We start from the raw sequence: 20,093 nt of genomic DNA on the forward strand, positions 1-20,093 counted from the left end.
TGGAACATTCTGTGACCGTCTTGCATTTGCTGCTGGATGGGAGGATATTTACATTCGGTATTATGGGCGAAAATCTGCGGAGTCACAGATTTCTGAAGTTCAAAAGAAGCATGCATATTTGAGTGGACCATATAACCTGGTGTAGATTCATTCATATGCGTATGATGAAGTCATCGTTGTTATAGGCTGAGTGAATTGGAGGCAGGCACAGCTGTCGTCTTACATTCTCTATGTGTTTGGATTACAAGCATTATCGATATTTGAAACCACCGACTCTGCTTTTTGTATATCTACTTCATGACATGCATATGTCTTTGGCGCAGGCCGTACTTGACTCCAAGGGCTCATCTCCTTCTCCATACAAAACGTCCAGTGATACGAATTCCTTCTCAATTGGCGTCGACGTCTACCAACTTACGCTGCAAACCTCGATCTGTTTGCAGTAATACCAACCAAGAGAAACTTGTCACGATCATCGGGACAACAATAGTACATGAATCTTACCGTGGTACAATCCACGAGTAATGCTAGTCAGAAACCTACTCGGATGAAAGTCATTGATCGGATCGAATTCGAGCTATCGGAGATTGATAGTATTTCTGAAGCTAGCTTGTATCACCTCAGAAATAATATAGCGGCTGTCGCTGAGAATAGCACTGATCTTCTAGTTGAATGAAACTCTTTTCATGAGCCTAAAATCAAATATTCGCAGTATTCTTTGTCCAGGACTTGAGGCAGACACGACGACGGCCAGCTCCCATACAGACTTCTTCCCTTCACAAGAGAAATCATGTGTCATTTGGGTATATATGCAACGAGGTTGCGCTTGCATCATATCTCTAACCACTATCTTCATAGCCTTGAATATCTTCTTACGTATATACTTCATTTTTAGCAAAGATCCGATTAGAATACAAGTGATGCTTTCCCTCTAGCTAGCCATGTCACTGGCCTTGGAATTTTGATCCGTGGAGCGCTTACTGGGCATCATTACCCGCATTATAACTACTTTCACAAAGAGTTGCCACGATCACATCAATTTTGAAATACCCGCCAGAGTAAACCATCTTCAATGAAAACACTAGAAACTTTGAAACGACATAGGGGATTGGCATAATGATGGATGGTAAGATTTCTCTGATTCTGGACATGAGAACAGTATGATGTCAGTGCTATCTTCCGGTGCTAAATATCTCGGAGATGAGAGCTTCGTTCAAGAGTGTTAAAATCCTACTTTTTGACCGCAGAGGCATCCATAAATCGACAGAAGGCTACAGTGAAGCGAATGCATGAACTTTTCTTACGAGAATCCAATTACTCTCACTCTTCATATTTAAATCAACAAGGTGCAGAGTTCCTTGCGCTTGAGCATAGCCTGTGTACAATGAGTACTTAATGGTAGGCATTTATTTTTTAAACTTTAGTTCTAACAACTAAACTTAAAGATTGGCAGTGAAATATTTTCAATGGATAACCGTGTTTTGCGGTTATTTCTCCTATCCTAGGATACCTCCAATGATATCCAGGCTTGCAAACTTCTCAATGTCAAAAGGCGTGTCTGAATTGAAGTCAGTTTGATATGTATGCGCCATTGAAATGGCTGATGTCTTTCAAATGCGAGACAAATGAGATTTGGGTTTAATCCACACCAGACTCCTCTTCTTCCCCTTCATCGTCATCGTCATCGTCATCATCCTCATCGTCGGAGACGTTCTCGCCAAGGGCCTTCAAGCGTTCCTTGTACTTTGTTACCTTCTCCTCCATATCACCGAAAACCATCAGCAGATCATCAAGTTCACTTTGAGCGGTCTGTCTCGCGGTCTCTTTGTCCTGCAGATCCGCTTCCGCTCTGGCAGCCTTGGTTTGAGCGGTATTGGCTTGTTTCTCCATTTCCTTGATTTTCTCTTCCGCTTTGGCAACCTTGGTTTGAGCGGTATTGGCTTGTTTCTCCATTTCCTTGATTTTCTCTTCCGCTTTGGCAACCTTGGTTTGAGCGGTAATGGCTTGTTTCTCCATTTCCTTGATTTTCTCTTCCGCTTTGGCAACCTTGGTTTGAGCGGTAATGGCTTGTTCTTCCATTTCCTTAATTTTCTCTTTTGCTTTTGCGACCTCTTCTTGAGCGGTGCTGGCTTGTTCCTCCATTTCCTTAATTTTGTCCTCTGCACGCTGCAGGCTTGCATCTTGTTGAGCCTTATTCGCTGCGTGTTCATCACGTGCAATTTGCAGATCTTGAACGTGATTCTCGTTTGCCTGTACCATATTAGTGAACCATTATCCATCGGCATGGATGAAAACATACTTTTGAAAGATCGGATTCTAATCGCTCAATCTTACTTTGAAGATCTGCTATTTCCGCATCTGCCCGTCGCCGCACACGTTCAGAATTAGCCTCGGCTGTCTTTTGAACATGTTCCAGCTGTCTCTGATAATCTTGTACTACCCGCTCATGCTCAGCCCGTACACTCTCAGCATTAGCTTCCGAGCCCTTTTGAGCTTGTTCTAGTTGCTTCTGATGATCTTGTTTTATCCGATCACTTTCTGCTCGAATACGCGCAATATCAGCTTCCGCTGCCTTTTTGACCTCGTTTAACTGTCGTTGATAATCTTGATTCGTTCGGTCATGCTCTACACGCAGTTTTCTTCTGCTCGTTAGCCTTTGAAGTTTTCCTGATTCGAACTATACATACCTCATATCTTCTTCATGGTGTCGCTGGAGAGCCTCATTGACATTTTTAATCCTCGAATGTTCCACTAATGCGGTCTCCTTGGTTCTTCGATGATCAGCTTGCTCCTGCCCTAACTGTCCTCCCAGAACCACCAACTCTTCTTCAGCATCTAGCAAAGCCTTGGTCTTTTCGTCTAGTTCAGACCTTAAAGTGTCTACCATCTCTCGAGAAATTCCTTTCTGAACACCATTTGCGACGACTGCAATTTCAAACCCAGGATCTCGGTCGATCGCACGTAGTAAACGACTAAAATTGTCCTTCATGAAATCCACGAATGATTTGTCAAAAAATACATCAGGTAAACTACCAGGAGCTGCAGAGCTGAGCTTTTGGGGAAGAACTTCAAAGTCTCGCAGTAATGGGTGAGCTCTGAGTTTTGTAAGCCGATCTATGTATTGGTCTCTTCCTAATTTTGAACCAAGAATCGGATGGATGGTTGCTCGGGGTACTGGGGAATCTTTGGTTGAGAACTCATAGACAATTCCAAGCAGAACAGCGCAGAGTCCTTGAACCATTACGCCATCACCGCCTGTATGTAGAGCAGCTTGAATCAGACTTTGTATGTTGCTACCTTCGCCCAGGAAGTCATTCACAGCATCCGGATCTTCGAATAGCCACCCACAAAGAAGCATGAGATACGCAACCAAAACGCGCTCATCCACAGCTTTGTGGACCCCAAGAGTTAGATTGGCAGTGATAGATTGAATACAAGTTATTACTTCCTCTCCGTTCTCAGCATCGCCCTCTGCAACGCCCATCGCCATACTCTTCGCCTCAGCGTCTTCGAATATCAGGTGGAATAGAAGAACCGACGCAAACCAATAACGGTATGGATCGCTCGATATATGACTATCCAGAGGCTGAAGAAGTGTCGTCAATACGTTTGCTGTCTCGTCGGCCCCAGAAACATGACCATCTATTGCTCGACGGAGGAAATGTTTGCGGATGGCTGGGTGATTGTGAAAATAGGCTTTAATACATTCACAAGCAGCAGCACGCGAATCGAATGCCGACAACGTAGGTACGCTTAATGTTAAATCAAGTAAGCCATCAATGACATAAACCTTTGGAATGGCATTGTGTTGTGCTTGGCCGTTCCTACCAGCTAGGGGCTCGTCAAGCACAGAGGTGACTTGTTGTTGAGCAAAGTTCTCTTGGAGAGTTGCATTGCCTCGAATCATGTCCGCACAAGTTGAAAGAGCCTATACCTTTCAATCAATATACAAGCAGTTTTTTGTGGACAGAGATTGCATACCTCAGCTTTTATTTGGACCTCTGTGGATCGATTGAATGCTAACTGCAATACTTGATTGAGAATACCGTGCTGCGCAAAAGACGCTTGGTTTGCTTGAGTTCCCACCCCCCCAGCAATCAAAAACAATCGTAGCACTGCAAGTAGAGCATATATGTTTCTGTTCCGTTGAACTTTAGCCCATTCAGCCACCTCCTCAGCTTCGTCTTCGGCACCCAATGCATCATTCAATAATTTTGATAATTTAGTAACGCAACCTGTCTCTCGGAAGAAGGACTGGTTAGAAACGTTAAGCCTTAAAAGATTCGCAAGAAGGATCAGGCAGTCTTCTACTATTCTATCACCATCCTGAAGGGAGCCCTCGAGCTTGATTATGTTGAATATGCGATCGAAAGCATTTTCAAAAGCGACCAATTTTTGCAATTCCGAAGAACTTGGCGTCAAATAGGTCAACAACGAGAGTCCTTCATTTCTTATTGCCTCCCTCCGATCATCTAATACCGCCACTAATCTTGATATACCCAGAGGAGCCGTAAATATACATTCTTCAGTTCTCTCGGCGCGGGATGATAAAATTAACGACAGGAGTTGTAATGAATATAGACGCGAATAGAAATCATTGGTATCCAGAAAATCCAACAGTAATGTTATATTATCTTGCCGCGTGGTAAATTCATCAGCTATGAAATATGCAAGCTCCTCCGATGCTTCAGCGCTGTTTTGGTTCGGGTTGAAGAGGAATAGAAGAGTCTCGAGGACCACTTTGATGGAATCGACATCCTCCCCATCTTTGCGCAAACTTGTGATTAGTCCTCGTAGGGCTTCAGAGGCCACAGAAGCAGGATAATCTTTTGCGAAACTGCGAAGGCCTAAACATGCTGCTCGTCGATCTTCTAGGAGGGTAGAAGAAGTAAGTCGAGAAGCGTAGACCTTGCCAATTTTGTGTTAGTTCCGGTAGTGTAATATGAGAGCAAAAAAACCAAGGGGCTCTGGAGCAGATAGCGGTAATGTAATTGTACATGTGAATATACTTACGGAAATGGTCTCCCCAACTTTCGACATTTCCTAAAATAGGATATGAAAGGTGTTCTTGGTTGTACCCAAGTTCCCCCCCTTCTTCGTTATGATTTTCTGACTTCTATTTGTACATTGAATATGGATGAATAGATTGCAAGTTTGAAACACAGTGGCATAATGTCACCTTCTTTGCATATCGAATTCACCACAAGGAATATATGTGTTCGAAGTTTGGAGTTTGCTGGATTAACTCTTATTTTGGAGCTTCTCCAGACATGCATGCAAATGGGGACTAGCGCATTTTAGCCTTAGTGTCGGTGAATCGAAAAACATTCCGTCCTTAGTTTGCGTATCCGAAGCTAACATACAATGAATTGCAGCTGCAGCATCTTTTCAATGTTCTGTTGCTATTTCTTTCAACTTTACATATACAATTGTTCCAAGGTTCTCTGAAAACATTATTTTGCACATCGCCGCGACATTTCAAATTTCCATCCTTTGAAAGGCGCATACGCCTAAGAGAAGTCTCGCGATTTATTCTTTGCGACATTTCGATAACCCGATAAGTAGATTGGACTACTAGTGCAAAGCAGTCTCGAACTCATACCAGCTCTGTACTTGTTTTGAAGACTTTTCTCTTACTTTGTCACCTATCACCTTGAGATAAATCGTAGTCACCCCTTCGCAATGGGTGTTCCAGCACTCTTTAGATGGCTGGTAAGTTTGATTCTCAAGCTTCATGGTTTCTTGATTTGCTAATAATGTTGTTTGATTTATAGACCAAGCAATATCCCAAGATTGTATCGCCTGTCATTGAAGAGCAGCCACGCGAAATAGATGGGCAAATTATTCCTATTGATATCAGGGGACCCAATCCTAATGGAGAGGAATGCGACAACCTTTATTTGGACATGAACGGAATTGTTCACCCTTGTAGTATGTTCATTTCAATACCTCAGATTGTCGAGAAGACCAGTTTGCCGTTCTTGAATTATGCTAATACGTAACCTTCAGGTCATCCGGAAGATCGCCCTCCACCCAAAGATGAGGAGGAAATGATGTTGGAAATCTTCAAGTACACGGATCGAGTAGTTAACATGGTGCGACCCAGGAAACTCTTGATGATTGCTATTGACGGAGTAGCGCCCCGTGCCAAGATGAATCAACAACGCTCTCGTCGATTTCGTTCTGCGCAAGAGGCAAAAGAGAAGGCAGAGGATAAGGCAGAGTTGCTCAAGATGTTGAAATCCCAAGGTAGCCATATCGAAGAGACGGAAGTCAAGAAGGCTTGGGATTCCAACGAAATCACACCGGGAACTCCGTTCATGGATATTTTGGCCCTTAGTCTCAGATATTGGATTGCGTACAAACTCAACACTGACCCCGCTTGGGCAAAGATGAAAGTCATCATCTCAGATTCTACCGTCCCAGGAGAGGGTGAACACAAAATCATGGAATTTGTTCGATCCCAAAGATCTTCTCCTGATCACAATCCCAATACCCGTCATGTCATGTATGGATTAGATGCCGACTTGATCATGTTGGGTCTTGCAACGCATGAACCTCATTTTCGTATATTGAGAGAAGATGTTTTCTTCAATGATGGAAAGCCAAGGACCTGTAAATTATGCGGCCAACACGGGCATGAAGCTCGAGAATGCAAAGGCATGTACAAGATAAAGGATGGTGAGTTTGATGAAAAGGCTAGCGCCCCTACTCTCAAACCATTTATTTGGCTCCACGTCTCAGTTCTTCGAGAATATCTAGCTGCAGAGATGTATGTTCCTAGCCAACCCTTCAGATTCGATCTTGAAAGAGCTCTAGACGACTGGGTTTTTATGTGTTTCTTTGTCGGAAATGATTTCTTACCTCATCTTCCTAGTCTCGAAATTCGAGAGGATGGTATTAATACTTTGATTGCCATCTGGCGTGATAATATTCCATACATGGGTGGTTATCTGACTAAAGACGGTCATGTAGACCTCGAAAGGGCCCAATTCATCCTCGATGGATTGGCCAAGCAAGAGGATGCCATCTTCAGAAAAAGAAGAAAGAACGAAGAGAATTTCCAAAAGAAGCGCAAGCTCAACAATGAGCGAAATGCTCGTGGCCGTGGAAATAACGGTGGTCCACAGGATTCGCCATATAACGGTAGACAGCCTCCTGGTGGAGCTGCTCCGACCGGCTTACCACTGTTCACTCCAGGCGTCGCCAACAAGGAAGCCAAGGCCATGACCCATGATATGGTGATGAACCGAGGTGCTGCTTACAAGGCCAGTATCGCTAACAAAAGTGCGGCTGCAGCCCTGAAGGAAATGATGAATGGCAAGTCAGCTGATGATAACGGTAAGCCTAAAGCCGACGATACGTCGGCGGAATCACCAGCAACCGCACTGGGAAAACGTAAAGCAGAGCTCATTGAGGATGATGACAGTAGCACACCAGGACGCAATACACCCACTTCTGGGACACCAGGAACCCCAACAACACCTGGAGACGACCTTCCCCCTGACACCGTCAGACTATGGGAAGATGGATACGCTGATAGATACTATGAGCAGAAGTTCAACAGAGATCCTAAGGATATCGAGTTTCGTCATGAGGTTGGCAGAGCCTATGTGGAAGGATTGGCATGGGTTTTGCTATACTATTTCCAAGGGTGTCCATCTTGGGATTGGTATTACCCTTACCATTATGCTCCTTTTGCCGCAGATTTTGCCAATCTTAAGGATATGAAAATCGATTTCCAGAAAGGAAGAATTTTCAGACCATTTGAACAACTTATGGGAGTCCTTCCAGCAGCTTCAAGACAAGCTATTCCGGAGCAATTTCATCATCTAATGACCAATGAAGATAGCGAGATTATTGATTTCTATCCCGAGGATTTTGTAGTTGATTTGAACGGTAAGAAATTCGCTTGGCAAGGCGTTGCTCTATTGCCATTCATTGATTCGGAGCGATTACTCGATGCAATGGCTAAGGTATATCCCACACTACCCGAGGACGTTTCGGCTCGCAATGGCCTTGGAAGAGATGTTCTCCTAGTCTCGGAAGCTCATCATGATCTCTATGATGAGATTACCAGCAAATTCTATTCAAAGAAACAAGATGCACCTCATATGAAACTGAACCCCAAGGTCAGTGAAGGTTTGACAGGACGGATTGAGAAGAACGAGGATTACCTTCCATACAGCTCTTTGGCGTTCCCGTTGGACAGTGATGCCATGCCAAGCCTTGATGAAGATCGATCAATACGGTAATTATATACTTCAACTCTTAATAGTACCTCGCTTACAATTTATCTAGTGTACATTATGAGATGCCCAAGTCTAACCACATTCATAAGTCTATGTTATTAGTAGGAGTCGATTTCGGCAAACCGGCACTCAATCAGAGCGATATCGAAATGACAAAAAGCAGGGCATCTAGATCAGGTCGAAATCATGGTGGAGTGCCGTTACAAGGTGATGGAAGAGGTCGCAACCAATTCAACTATGGTTCTGGCAACAACAATCGCGGCAATGGCAATCGTTACAATGGTCCAGGAACGACAGCACCTAGATATAACAACCAATCTTATGGTTCTCAAAACAATTACAACAACTACAATCAACCGCCGCCTCCACCAGGCTGGCAACCACCTCCGCCCGGAGCTGGAGGGTTTGCTCGTGGACCTCCTCCCCCACCACCAGGTTCATACGGTGCCTATCCACCACCACCACCTCCACCCGGATATGGAGGTTATAACAATTACAACAATTACGGTGGAAGACGTTAAATTAGGTTACTTCTATAGTTTCTGCTGGTCTACCGTTGAAAGATGATATATATTTCTTCATGTACAATATGATGATACTGATCCAGAGGCCAAACTTGCCACATCGAAACCGAGAGAGCTCAACAGGGAATAGGGAGGTAATTAAGGGGAAATTTAGAGAACTGGAAAAAGCCGAGAGGAGAAAAGAATGAGACAGAAAAAGAGAAATCTATTGATCCAATCCCATACATGTCTAATACAACAGTCTTATATCATGAAAACGGAGCAAAGAATTGGGACGGCAAGACCTTACCTAAAAATATTTGGGCGTTTCTGGGTCTGAATTCAAAAACTCTATCAAAATGTTAATGTCGTACCTTGGAAACATCGAGATTTTATCAGTGAAAACCCAATTGCCGTGACTCTACCATTGTTACCAAATATTGACAATATCGCAATGACTAATGAAATGTACCATGTACCATGTACCATGTATCTAGCTAGATGACCTCGAGATAACGTTATGTGTGCATCAATGAATTCTACAATTGGGACTTTGGCCGTCAGGAGTCCAAAAAACGTACCGAATCAGCCCCAGCAATGGACTTTCATGGACATGAGTGTAGGTGGCTAAAAGTTGATTGTATTTTGACATGTTCCTGAAATTTCAACGTTGTCTCATGTATATGTAACAAACATCATGAAACGAGGGTATGCAAGTCATTTTCTTTAAGGATAAATCGCGGAAGCATGCAACGGTAGCAGTATGGAATAGAGTTCCCGCTCCTGTGTTTTTGGCCTTCCTAGGTAGGCGCACAACTGTATTTTCTCTCTCGGACCGTACAACAACAGCAAAGTCACCAAGCATCAAACCACAACAATGCATTGAATAAACGTGATTGAACCTTCACATACCTACCTAGGTACGCAGACAGTAGGTACACTCACACACGCACACGCACACGCACTCTCTGCGTATTTGTTGCTGAAGCTCAGTTGCCGAGACCAAGGCGGAAAAAAAGTCCCATCCCCCAATAACTTTCTCCACAGCGAACTTGTTTATCCATGACTACACGTGTGTGAGGTGCGAGCCCCAAGGAACCCCCCAAAAACCACAACTAAATAAAGTTCAAGCTACCTCAGGTACACCTAATATTTTCCGAGCCTCTAGATTCTCAAATCCTCACATTCATAAGTGTCATGCCCGTGGTGCTACAATTTAACTGCTGCGAGATTGCGTCCCTTCCTTCGTTCCAGACAAGATAGTAAACAGACCATAAAGCCCACAGCTGCACTGGGCCCCTACGAAGAACGACGAACGCACATGCTTCCAAGCGTATGTCGGACAATCACTGAGTAGTCTGGCTAGTTGCCAACGCCGTCCGCGAAAAGAGTCATGAGTGATAACTCAAGTCTAGTCATTACTTTGGTGGAGAGGCTGATTACAAAAGTATAATCCCAACCCGGAGTCGCATTCCTCTACGTGTCGCAAATCAGCTAACAAATTGCTTGTCTAAATACAGCTCCCACACAAAACTGGCGCCGATGCACACCATCTCAATCGCGATGAGATTGCCCTTTTAAGTCGCACTACCCTCGTCGATATCAGCAAACCATCTATAGCCGTTGTCACCGAAGCTCTTGTGCAACTGCTGGAAGATCTCGCGAGACCCTATAAGACAATATCGGCGCATCCATTGCACGTTTTACACTCCGAATTCTACGTACTAGAGCTGTTGGCGGAGTGCTGCACAACACACTGGGAGAGCATCAATGATTCAGAAAATACCAGCGACCGAGAAAATGCACCCTCTCAAGGCTTCAGATCTAACGATAGCATAAAACCCGAAGGTCGAAGGGCATCCAGAAACAAACTCTTGGCGCGTGATAATCCTCCGGAGGCTTTGGATGATGATTTGGCCAAAAGAATAATAGATGTGATAAAGTTGTTCTCAAATCCTATACCGGACGGCTATGTACTTCCGGCATTCAACATTCTAGACGATGTCCTCGGGACTTCTCCTGCTTCTCAATCCCCGGGTTTGGATCCCTTGAACGGTACAAATGGTCAGCAAAATACAACGGAGGCTGCAATATTGATACAGGAACATTCTGAATCCACAGAGGCATGCATAAGGAAAGTGGTGGAGTTTGTCTCCTTTTCGAATTGGCCCCGGACTCTCGAGTATTTGAGGGGTTCTCTCCGTGGTTTGCTTGCGGCCCAATCTTCCAATGGAAACCAAGCACAGAATGGTGCCGTAGTCGACGATGAGGCGCTCGTCACTGTACGCTTAATTCCGTCGTTTTGGGTCGATAGTCGAAAATTGGGGGTTGTCATACAGGAATTGTGTGGCAGCTTCCTGCACCTTCGCAAGGCTTTTCAGACCATTGTGGCAATCGTCGTGCCTCAATTAATCACCCGATGGCTAGAACGAAACCCCGAAGAATTCATCCAACTACACACAATGCACAAAAGGCTAGATGGTGGGGCGGAAACCCTTTTTGATATGACAAACACAATGATTGATGCGGGAAGACGAAAAACATTATTATTTCCATTTCAAACGTCTTTGCTATTTCTTCTGCCAGACGTCTTTGAGGTCGCTAGCAATATGAGAGATATTAAAAGTAGCAGTATCTCCAAGAAAGTATCGTTTTTGGAGATGCTGAGGAAGACTTTGAGAAACAGAAATGAAGCAGCTATTTATTGTTTGACCTCTGTTTTGCGAGTCGCAAGACACTTTCCACTCGATAGTGATTCGGCACTTCTGAGCTATGCCTTAGATGTCCAGGAAGAAGTGCGTGAAGCAGTATTCAGGAGATATACCGTGGGCGCGGAAAACACAAGCATAGACTCTGGTTTGATGACCGCAGCGTTTGTCAGTTTGGCGCATCTAAACTTTAGAACTTGCGTTGATAGCCTCGCGCCTTTCTGTCTTGCCCCCAATACTTCTTCAGATTTTAAACTCGCTGTAATAAGAGCATGTACGCATTTCGCCAAGCAGTCTAATGCTAGTGATTATAACCCGTTATTCATTAAACTGTCTGAATTCATTCGCACTTACATGAAGGTATGGATTTTTCATAATTTTCAGGATGCATTGCTAATTCGCAGTAAGGGGACAACGTTTAGATTCAGAGACTCTTATCCTATCGAACATGTGACCATGAATAGACAAACGAAATTCTCATCATCGGGAGAGTTGGTGTATAGCATGCTAGTATTTCTGGATGTATATCCGATGGCTTTGTTCGTTGGCATGGATCTAGGCTCACGCCATAATGACACCGCTTTCGAGGACGTATATGCTGCTCTTATGGCTTTTTTGACCTCCGAGGATGAGAAAATCAGAATTCTAACCAGTGAAGTTTGTCGATCATCACTGACTGAAGCAACAATGTCTGCATGGCAAAAAAGGGACTACAAATTCACGAATGCCGCTAAGTTCCACTTCTGGGAATCAACGTAAGTTTTGAGCCTTGGTCACCACCCTGGCTACTCAAGCAGCTGACGCGTTTTCATCTAGCTCCATTATACTCAGTTCAATATCAAGCAAAATTATAAACCAGACAGTTGAGGAACACAACGCTCTTAGCTTTGTACATAGCTACTTGCAAGCAAGACTCGATCTCTTGAAAAAGATCAAAGTAAGTAATATTCATACATTTTTCAAATGCATCCCACTCGAACAGTCAGCCCATCGAATGGATGTGCGATCAATCGTGCAGTGACGGAAAATCTTAGAATGCAATTTCTCACGTGTTATAGGACTTAACCGAGTTAGAGGAAGATATTTCAGAGCGATTAGCAGCATACTCTATGATGGAGACAACCTTCTTAGTTACGGCTTGCTCGCCCGACATAGCAATTTGCCAGCTAGTTGCGTCAAGCGTCTGTTTGTTTGCAGAAGAGATCCGCCTCGTTGAATCCGCGCCGAATTTCGCAAAGCATTCCCTAGCAAGCGCGCGTAACATGGAGGTATACCAAGAGCTTGCTTCGAAAGATTTCCGATTTACAGGTATAGTTGCTTTCCAGAAGCGGACGAGGGGTCTTTTACGTCGAATGCAATACCCTACAGCTGGTATCATTAATGCATGGGAGACTATCTTTGATCGGTGGGTTAGATTATCCAAGCAACTTATTGCGCGGCCTGAAATTGTTGATGAAAGGTCTATGGGAGAGTGGCGCAATTGTTCTGGATTTCTGGCCTCTCTTGGTGGAATTTGCGTCGTGGGCCAATCTCTCCTTTCTGCCTCGGATGACCAAGTACTTACCAGTTTGCGATGGATCGATAAGATTCCTGCCGAAAGCTACGACGATGAGACTTTACTTAGTCGATACATGCGACAGAGTGTTCAATTATTGGCTAGCAACAATATCAGGATACGAGAAGGCACCAGAGATGCCCTCTCGAGCGATCTTGCCAAACCATTGCATATGCCTCTATTCGAAGCCCTGCAAACAGAGCTTGATATTTTATTTGATAGTCCCCGAAGTAACGCGATTCCTGTCGATTCTCGGATCATCTTTGCAGAACAGGCAGCAGCACTACTCAAAAGTATCGTTGAGAAGCTCGGAAGCCCAGCTGAATTAGGTACGGGGATGTCGGTCGATATCGGTGCTTTGGCGCTCAATTTTGCGAAATTCTTGAACAGCTCAGCGGATGGGGCAAGCGCGTTAAGGGTCAAGATTAAGATTTGCCAATTGTGTGAAACTCTAACACAGAAGAAAGAGCTCTTGAATTTGAGACACGATGTGCGTATCCGCAATCAGCTTTTAGAGGTGATTTTTGGATGGATCGCACGCCCAGGGACTCCAAATGCCGATACTGGTGTTCATTTAGTAGGCACGCGTCTGGATGAAATTTTCCGTCTGCAGAAGGACCTTGACCGAGCCTCATTAAAGGCATTAGCAGAATTGACATATCGTCTTCCCCTACAACCGGCGGAGGGCCAGTCTGATGCAGATACAAGTGATTTGAAATCACAGATGTTCCATACATATTTCAATAGGTTCTTATCTCTTCTCAACTACGAAACGGTTGACATAGGTAGGAATGAGGTGCGTCTTACATCAGCTGTGAGCGACGATTCTATGAGCAGCCCGGAGCTTGCAATTTCTGCGCTTTCTAACCTTTTGAGTGCGAATATCGATGTTGGCCTCAAGCATTCCTTAGGTATTGGTTATCATGAAGATATTGAAGTTAGAACAGCCTTCGTCAAAGTTCTTTGTAACATCTTGATACAGGGTACCGAGTTCAATAATTTGTCGAATGCAGCGGTGAATCAAAAGTACGATGAACTGCTTGAGGTTAGTGTCAAGACTCATCTTGTTCAATCAGTTTATTACTAACAAGAGCTGTTAATAGTTACTTATCAATGATATGACTCTTACAATTGCACTTTGCGATGCCTGCCCAAGTACGGAGGTCGACGAAATGACCATCTCACTTCTTAACATTTTTGACTCGCGAGGTATGGGCTTTGCCTTACTTGAGGCTCTCATCGAGCATGAAGTTGAAGAGACCGGCAAGTTCTCCCTTGCATAGGAAATTTCTGGTTACATGCTAATTTCCTTCAGAAAATGAGGCTGAACTCTTAAGAAGAAACTGTGTTGCTACTAAGCTGCTGTCTGTCTATGCCAAATGGAAGGGAGCTGCGTATCTAAAAGCAACACTGCAGAAAGTCTTGGAGCGTCTTGTTCTCACTTCGAAAGACCTGGATCTTGAACTTGATCCTGCTAGAACAACATCCCCCGAAGAGTTACAGAAAAATGCCCTTCAACTTCGTGTAGTGACAAAAGTCTTCATCGATGATATATGCAATTCTGCATCCCGCATTCCAGTGTCTTTTCGAAAGATCTGTAATATTGTAAGCTAATCGAATTCGCTATCGTTGCATTATTGACATTGTTTAGATATCTTCTTGTGTGATGAGAAGGTTTCCCGATGCCAAATTCACCGCTGTTGGTGCTTTTATATTCCTGCGATTCTTCTGTCCAGCGATTGTCGCTCCTGATGCAGAAGGACTTATAGCATCCCCACCGTCGAAAGAAATGCGCCGAGGACTTCTTCTTATTGCCAAAGTAGTTCAAAATTTAGCAAACAACGTTCTTTTTGGGGCAAAAGAGCCGTATATGTACCCTCTAAACGACTTTTTAACACAAAATATATATCGTGTAACGACATTCTTACGGGAGATCTCAGTACGTCCATCTATAACTTTAACAAGTAGAAGAAGAAAGCTAACAACTCAAGGCACCTCCAAATGTTAGAGAAACACTTGCGGAGTCTGAGTCGTTCGATTTCGGCTCCTGCGTTGCTCTACATAGATTTTTGTATGATCACTGGGACCACGTTCGACAAAAACTTGTTCTACGTGAACGGCAACTCTCTCTTAGATCTCCAATTGACGGTACTAAAAGTCATACTCCAGTTTTGGATGCCCTCCGAACACTGATATCTAATCTCGGACCACCGCCAATGGATGTATCTTGGAACAGACCGGCTATTTCACATAATACACCTCCTTCATATTCCCGCTTCCAGCATTTCATGCTTAGAAATGCTGGTCGAAGTTCGGAGGCTGTAGTATCGAATAGAGCCGTATATGATGGAGGCGAAAGCAAGGTAGACAATTGTTATCATGTGGAATGTGCCATGCGCTAACATCAATAGGATGGATTATCGATGATTTGTATCATACTTCGCAACATCGATACAGACGGAACAGACTATGACCTTTTGTTATATGTCTACTTGAAGGTGTGTAAAAGCTCGTAAATACCGAAATGCGTTGTTTGCTAAATATTGTAGATTGCAAGCCGCATGTGGCATAAGCCATTTGGTATTTTGATTGATGCGACCTGCTATAACGGTCAAAATGAGCCTGCAGATGCTCTATTTCGAAGACTTGACCTCCTTACACCGACAGAGCTCTCGAAGCAGCTGTCTAGAGTATATGTCTACAACATGAATAGTGCATTCAGGTGAGTAGTGAATAGGACTTGAGAGAAGTAGTACTAACAAAAGCGTAGGAAATGTTTCCGGCGCATTCTTCGGCTATCTGCAAAGAGTGAGAATAGCGCCTTTCATCCAAAAAACGTTGACTACCACTTAATTGGTAGTCTTCAAGACTTACAATCTCACTTCCATCTTACGCAGCTCCACTTGCCAAAAGAGACAATAAGCGTTGTCACAGACACGAGATACGTCTTCCAACCGATCATAAGACTATCGAAAACAAAAGGTAAGGTTGAGGTAATAATCAAGATTGGTAGTCAATTTGTTCAAGTGACAACAACGAAGAAACAAGAAGTTGTGCCAGGACTTAGACTACATGCCACAGTCAATGATATCTTCCGCTTATCAGAGGTCGACGAAGCACCCACTTCGATCCAGACCGAAGATGATTCTGCATTCGGTTTAAGAACTGACAACGGCAAGATTGTGATGTATTTTACCAGCCCAAGAAAGGGCGATATTCTACAATCTATTCGCAGTGCTAAGAATAGACATGGAAAAGAGCTGAGAACCTTGAAATCGTTTGAGAGACTGGTTAGACCGCAAGACGTACCAGGAACACTTCTCAATATTGCTTTGACTAACATGGCGAGTCCTGACGCGGTTCTACGACTTGCAGCATACAATTTGTTATGTGCTCTTTGTCGAGCCTTTAAGTTTGCAGCCGATTCCAAATTCATGAGCACAAAGGGTATGAGTTACTGTTCCACAACTCTGGATCTTTGCTGACAAATTTTAGAATTATGTGTTCCTTTGAATCCATCTCAATTCATTATTGATATTAGTGCACAATTAGCACGCTCCGAGCCTCAGCTTACTGGGGACTTTCTGAACGAATTTTTCGTCGGATGGGAAAGTTTTCCGTACTCGCAAAGGCCATTGAGCTTGGCGTATATGGCGCCCTGGCTACCAAGTCTGAGGACCCACCTCATACCTAATGAACCGGATAGTGATAAAGGAAGAGACAAAGTCGCAGTGATCTTCAGGAAGCTTATTGAAGTCGCAATATCTGATGTTGTTCTTAGCACTACATTGGAACAAAGTATCTGGCCCGTAATCTGTCAGGATGAAGTTTATATTGATATATTCTTGGAGGAGATTCTTAAACCAGCTCTTAATTTCGGCATCGATGATGAGCGGACTGAGATTCTTGGTTCAATTCTTGCCTCACTTGGCACAGTTACAATTCGGGGCAAACTAATATCAAGGCTTCGCAAGGCTCTCAATCGTACTTCGCTCCGACCGACCAGGCATCTTCACGAAAATACTGTTTGGGGCGAAATTTGTGTTCTGTTAAGACTCACCTTGTCTGTTTCTTTCGACAGCGGTGTCCAGTCCCAACTATATCTCCCGGAAGTCTTCCATCTTGTCACTATGCTGGCTAACACGGGCTCGTCCGATTTGAGATTAATTGTCCATCGCTTGCTTGTCAATACTATCCATGCTATGTGTACTACATTTGTGTTGGAGGAGAGCAAACTTGCTAAATTGAAGCTTTTGCTATCTTCAATCTCGGAGCCACGGCAAGAATCTCTGTTTAGTATAGCATCAAGAGACGGAGCTTCTCTTCCTTCGTCACAAGACTCGGGACCTTCAGCATTATTAGCCACAGAATCTCTCGCGAGTCTACTTTCCGACATTAGTATTGTGGCGGCCCCGACTGTTGATCTGTCAAACACATGGCGTGCCAGGTGGATGAGCTTGGTTGCAAGCACTGCTTTCCAAAGCAATCCAGCCATTCAACCCCGGGCATTTACTGTTATGGGCTGCCTAGCTCGAGAAGACGTTGATGACGATCTACTTTATCAAGTTCTCGTAGCACTCAGAAGTAGCATCGGTCGATATATGGATGACGGTGACAGCGAAATGATGGTTGCTATAGTCACAGCTCTGACCAAAATGATGGATAAATTACCATCAGCATCACGTTATGGGACTCAACTATTCTGGCTTGCCCTATCTCTTGTAAGATTGGTTCCAATTGGACTTTTCAACTGTGCGGCAATGTTTCTGGATGCCGTCTTGCTCAATATTGGAGCTTCTGGTGAACTTGGTAATGGGCGCATGATTCAAACATTGTTACTGGGCCGAGTACCTCTTGATGAAGCAGCAATTCAACTAGATGAGATATATGGAATCCATTTCACTGCAGAAAACTTCCATTTTGCAGTTTCTGCTTGCATGGTCAAAGGAATGACGGATTCATTGACAAGATCTACTGCTATGCGTGTTATCTCAACATTTCTCGACACGACCACCACTAATGCCCCTGAAGGAATCTCATTCCCGCAAGATGTTAGTTGCATGCCATATCTTGGTCTTCTACTGGGCCGAGCTCTTAATCCAGAAGATGCAGGACATAGCTTATGGCTGGCTACTGCCACTCAAGGAGATCTTACTCCACATACTGAGGCAGATATGGAAAGTATAATGCAAATTGCCGGTCTTAACGAGAAGGAGTTGCTCCTTACTTGTGCCATTGGCCTAGTCGACTTCCACTACTTAGACGATACTATACAAAACAGTGCATTTCAATGGCTCAATAAACTTGCCATCTCGTCGTCAAACGTTATGTTACGACTGTAAGTCATTTCTCCATGCTCTGTTACATTAAGACTATTACTAATTATGAGTAGGGCTGGTCCAATCACAAGCATATTAGACGACGTTCTTATGTCTTGTCAAAATTCTATAACACTCGAATCCGCACATCAGTTACTACGCACTATTACCTCAAATCCTCAATTCTCGGCCGCGATGAGAGATGCTGATGTGTTGGATAGAGTTTTGGGTAGTATAGGTTTTGGAGGGCTGTGGAAGAATTCGACGTATCAGGGCCATCATGAGGTCGCCAGAGAATGCACTACTTTGACTGATAGGCTCATTGAGGTATGCATCATTCTTTATTTTCTTGCCATAACGTTGAGACTGACTTCAGATTACAGCTTATCATAGCATAATAGAACGAATGAATAGAATGAGGCTGTTTTAGGAGAAGGAGGGAGGGTATGCGATTGGTCAAGTTAGTAGCTGATGATGAAAGCGAAATGAGGCATGAACCATGATTTTATGATAGGATAAAAATGCTCCTTGAATTTTTTAGCTTTAGCTTTAGGATAAATGATACCCTGTTCATACAAGTACATACTCTAGACTAAAATTCAGCATGAAGATAAGGCGAGGTTTTGTTTTGGTGCATAGCGGACCTAGATCACGACAGTTTGTGGATAAGTGGTTCCGAGGTCGAATGTGCATGATTTGCCAAGTCCGTGATAGTTCATCGGAAGGTGATACTTCGATACAATACCGTCCCTGCAGTGATTCTTTGGGTTGTTAAATTTTCTTTCCCTCCCTCGCACGTTATATAGTTGAAGACGATCCCATGAAAAATAAACTACATGAAATTTAGACCGTGGCGGACTAACAGGCGCACCCTCATCTCTCGGCATAAAAAAAAATCATGTATCGAATCTCACACTGGTATCAAAAATGCACACACATAGAGAATACTAACTATACCCTCTGCAAGTCTTGTTTGCCTCTAATTTTTGCCTGGAGGTCTGGGATCGCTACTGCAGTCTCTACGAGACCTCCTGCAGAATGGCTGAGGGGCTCTTTCTCCCCTTGTTTTGTGATGAGGTATTAAGTAGGGAGTTGATGGCGAGTGTATCGTCTGATTTTTGTGGATAACCGTTTGATGGGATATTACGATTGTAGTCTGTGGATACGGGGTTGCCTATGTCCATCAAGGAGAGATCTGAGGTGGGGAGCTGAGGACAGAAGGATTCGATGCTGGAGTTTTCTAGGGTGTCTCGCGAGGATTGGAATGGTTTGGGTATGTGATCTGATCCGTGACATGTTACGATGACGAGTGGAAAATATATTGTGAGAGTGTGAGAGGAGGATATTTGTTTGAGGCTCAGAGAAGATACTAAATAGACGGGAATGATGTGAAAATGGGGAAATAGAAATGATACATTTGCAAAAGAATACACTGGTTTCAAACGTAAATACAGTGGGGTTTGACATCTATGCTAGGACTGTTGACCACAAATGATGGTTGCTAGCTCGGGAAGGCTAACATGGCAGATGTCATATGCTCCCAACTTATTACTTGAAAAGCTATCTTGAGTTGTTAGACAAGCGTACGGAGAAATAGGAGAGGAAGGTGAGACTAAAGCTGTGAGTTTTGACGATGTGGTCAATGATGCCATGGCTCATCGTATCTCAATTTTGAATCTTGTATGTATGGTGATCCTGACGACCTTTCATTCGAGCAGATTGATGCAGAATTATTTTTTATTTTTATTCTTAGAAAA

At 43.8% G+C, this 20,093-nt stretch overlaps 3 protein-coding genes across 3 annotated transcripts; 2 read left to right on the forward strand and 1 right to left on the reverse strand.

Moving 5' to 3' along the window:
• Positions 1-1,385: 1,385 nt before the first annotated feature.
• Positions 1,386-5,221, reverse strand: Bcuso1. The gene is made up of 5 exons (XM_024696838.1): positions 5,014-5,221; positions 3,982-4,908; positions 2,688-3,928; positions 2,300-2,639; positions 1,386-2,250 (listed from the first exon to the last, which is right to left on the reverse strand). The coding sequence occupies exons 1-5, from the start codon at positions 5,038-5,040 to the stop codon at positions 1,639-1,641; spliced, it is 3,147 nt and encodes a 1,048-aa protein (XP_024552651.1). The 5' UTR covers positions 5,041-5,221; the 3' UTR covers positions 1,386-1,638.
• A 319-nt stretch (positions 5,222-5,540) lies between these two features.
• Positions 5,541-9,112, forward strand: Bcrat1. The gene is made up of 4 exons (XM_024696839.1): positions 5,541-5,712; positions 5,775-5,931; positions 6,010-8,251; positions 8,302-9,112. Exons 1-4 carry the CDS (start codon positions 5,683-5,685, stop codon positions 8,771-8,773), a joined length of 2,901 nt encoding a protein of 966 aa, XP_024552652.1. The 5' UTR covers positions 5,541-5,682; the 3' UTR covers positions 8,774-9,112.
• Positions 9,113-9,562: 450 nt separating this feature from the next.
• On the forward strand, positions 9,563-18,919 carry BCIN_13g04520 (hypothetical protein). Its single transcript, XM_024696840.1, has 16 exons — positions 9,563-9,836; positions 9,887-10,202; positions 10,276-11,823; positions 11,872-12,218; positions 12,280-12,400; positions 12,522-14,063; positions 14,122-14,281; positions 14,334-14,623; positions 14,670-14,957; positions 15,010-15,381; positions 15,430-15,516; positions 15,568-15,740; positions 15,789-16,465; positions 16,514-18,356; positions 18,411-18,663; positions 18,720-18,919. Exons 2-16 carry the CDS (start codon positions 10,149-10,151, stop codon positions 18,732-18,734), a joined length of 7,770 nt encoding a protein of 2,589 aa, XP_024552653.1. The 5' UTR covers positions 9,563-9,836; positions 9,887-10,148; the 3' UTR covers positions 18,735-18,919.
• The last annotated feature ends 1,174 nt before the right edge of the window (positions 18,920-20,093 follow it).

Source organism: Botrytis cinerea, chromosome 13 (genome assembly GCF_000143535.2).
Source record: "Botrytis cinerea B05.10 chromosome 13, complete sequence".
Taxonomy (NCBI): domain Eukaryota; kingdom Fungi; phylum Ascomycota; class Leotiomycetes; order Helotiales; family Sclerotiniaceae; genus Botrytis; species Botrytis cinerea.

Coding starts and splice junctions, on each gene's coding strand:
- Bcrat1 (XM_024696839.1), top strand. CDS start 5,683: ATGGGTGTTCCAGCACTCTTTAGATGGCTG. Junction 5,932..6,009: donor CGGAATTGTTCACCCTTGTA/GTATGTTCATTT, acceptor CGTAACCTTCAG/GTCATCCGGAAGATCGCCCT. Junction 8,252..8,301: donor GATGAAGATCGATCAATACG/GTAATTATATAC, acceptor CAATTTATCTAG/TGTACATTATGAGATGCCCA.
- Bcuso1 (XM_024696838.1), bottom strand. CDS start 5,040: ATGTCGAAAGTTGGGGAGACCATTTCC. Junction 3,929..3,981: donor AGGTCCAAATAAAAGCTGAG/GTATGCAATCTC, acceptor TGAAAGGTATAG/GCTCTTTCAACTTGTGCGGA. Junction 2,251..2,299: donor TAGAATCCGATCTTTCAAAA/GTATGTTTTCAT, acceptor AATATGGTACAG/GCAAACGAGAATCACGTTCA.
- BCIN_13g04520 (XM_024696840.1), top strand. CDS start 10,149: ATGAGTGATAACTCAAGTCTAGTCATTACTTTGGTGGAGAGGCTGATT. Junction 10,203..10,275: donor TGGAGAGGCTGATTACAAAA/GTATAATCCCAA, acceptor GTCTAAATACAG/CTCCCACACAAAACTGGCGC. Junction 14,624..14,669: donor TTCGAAAGATCTGTAATATT/GTAAGCTAATCG, acceptor GACATTGTTTAG/ATATCTTCTTGTGTGATGAG.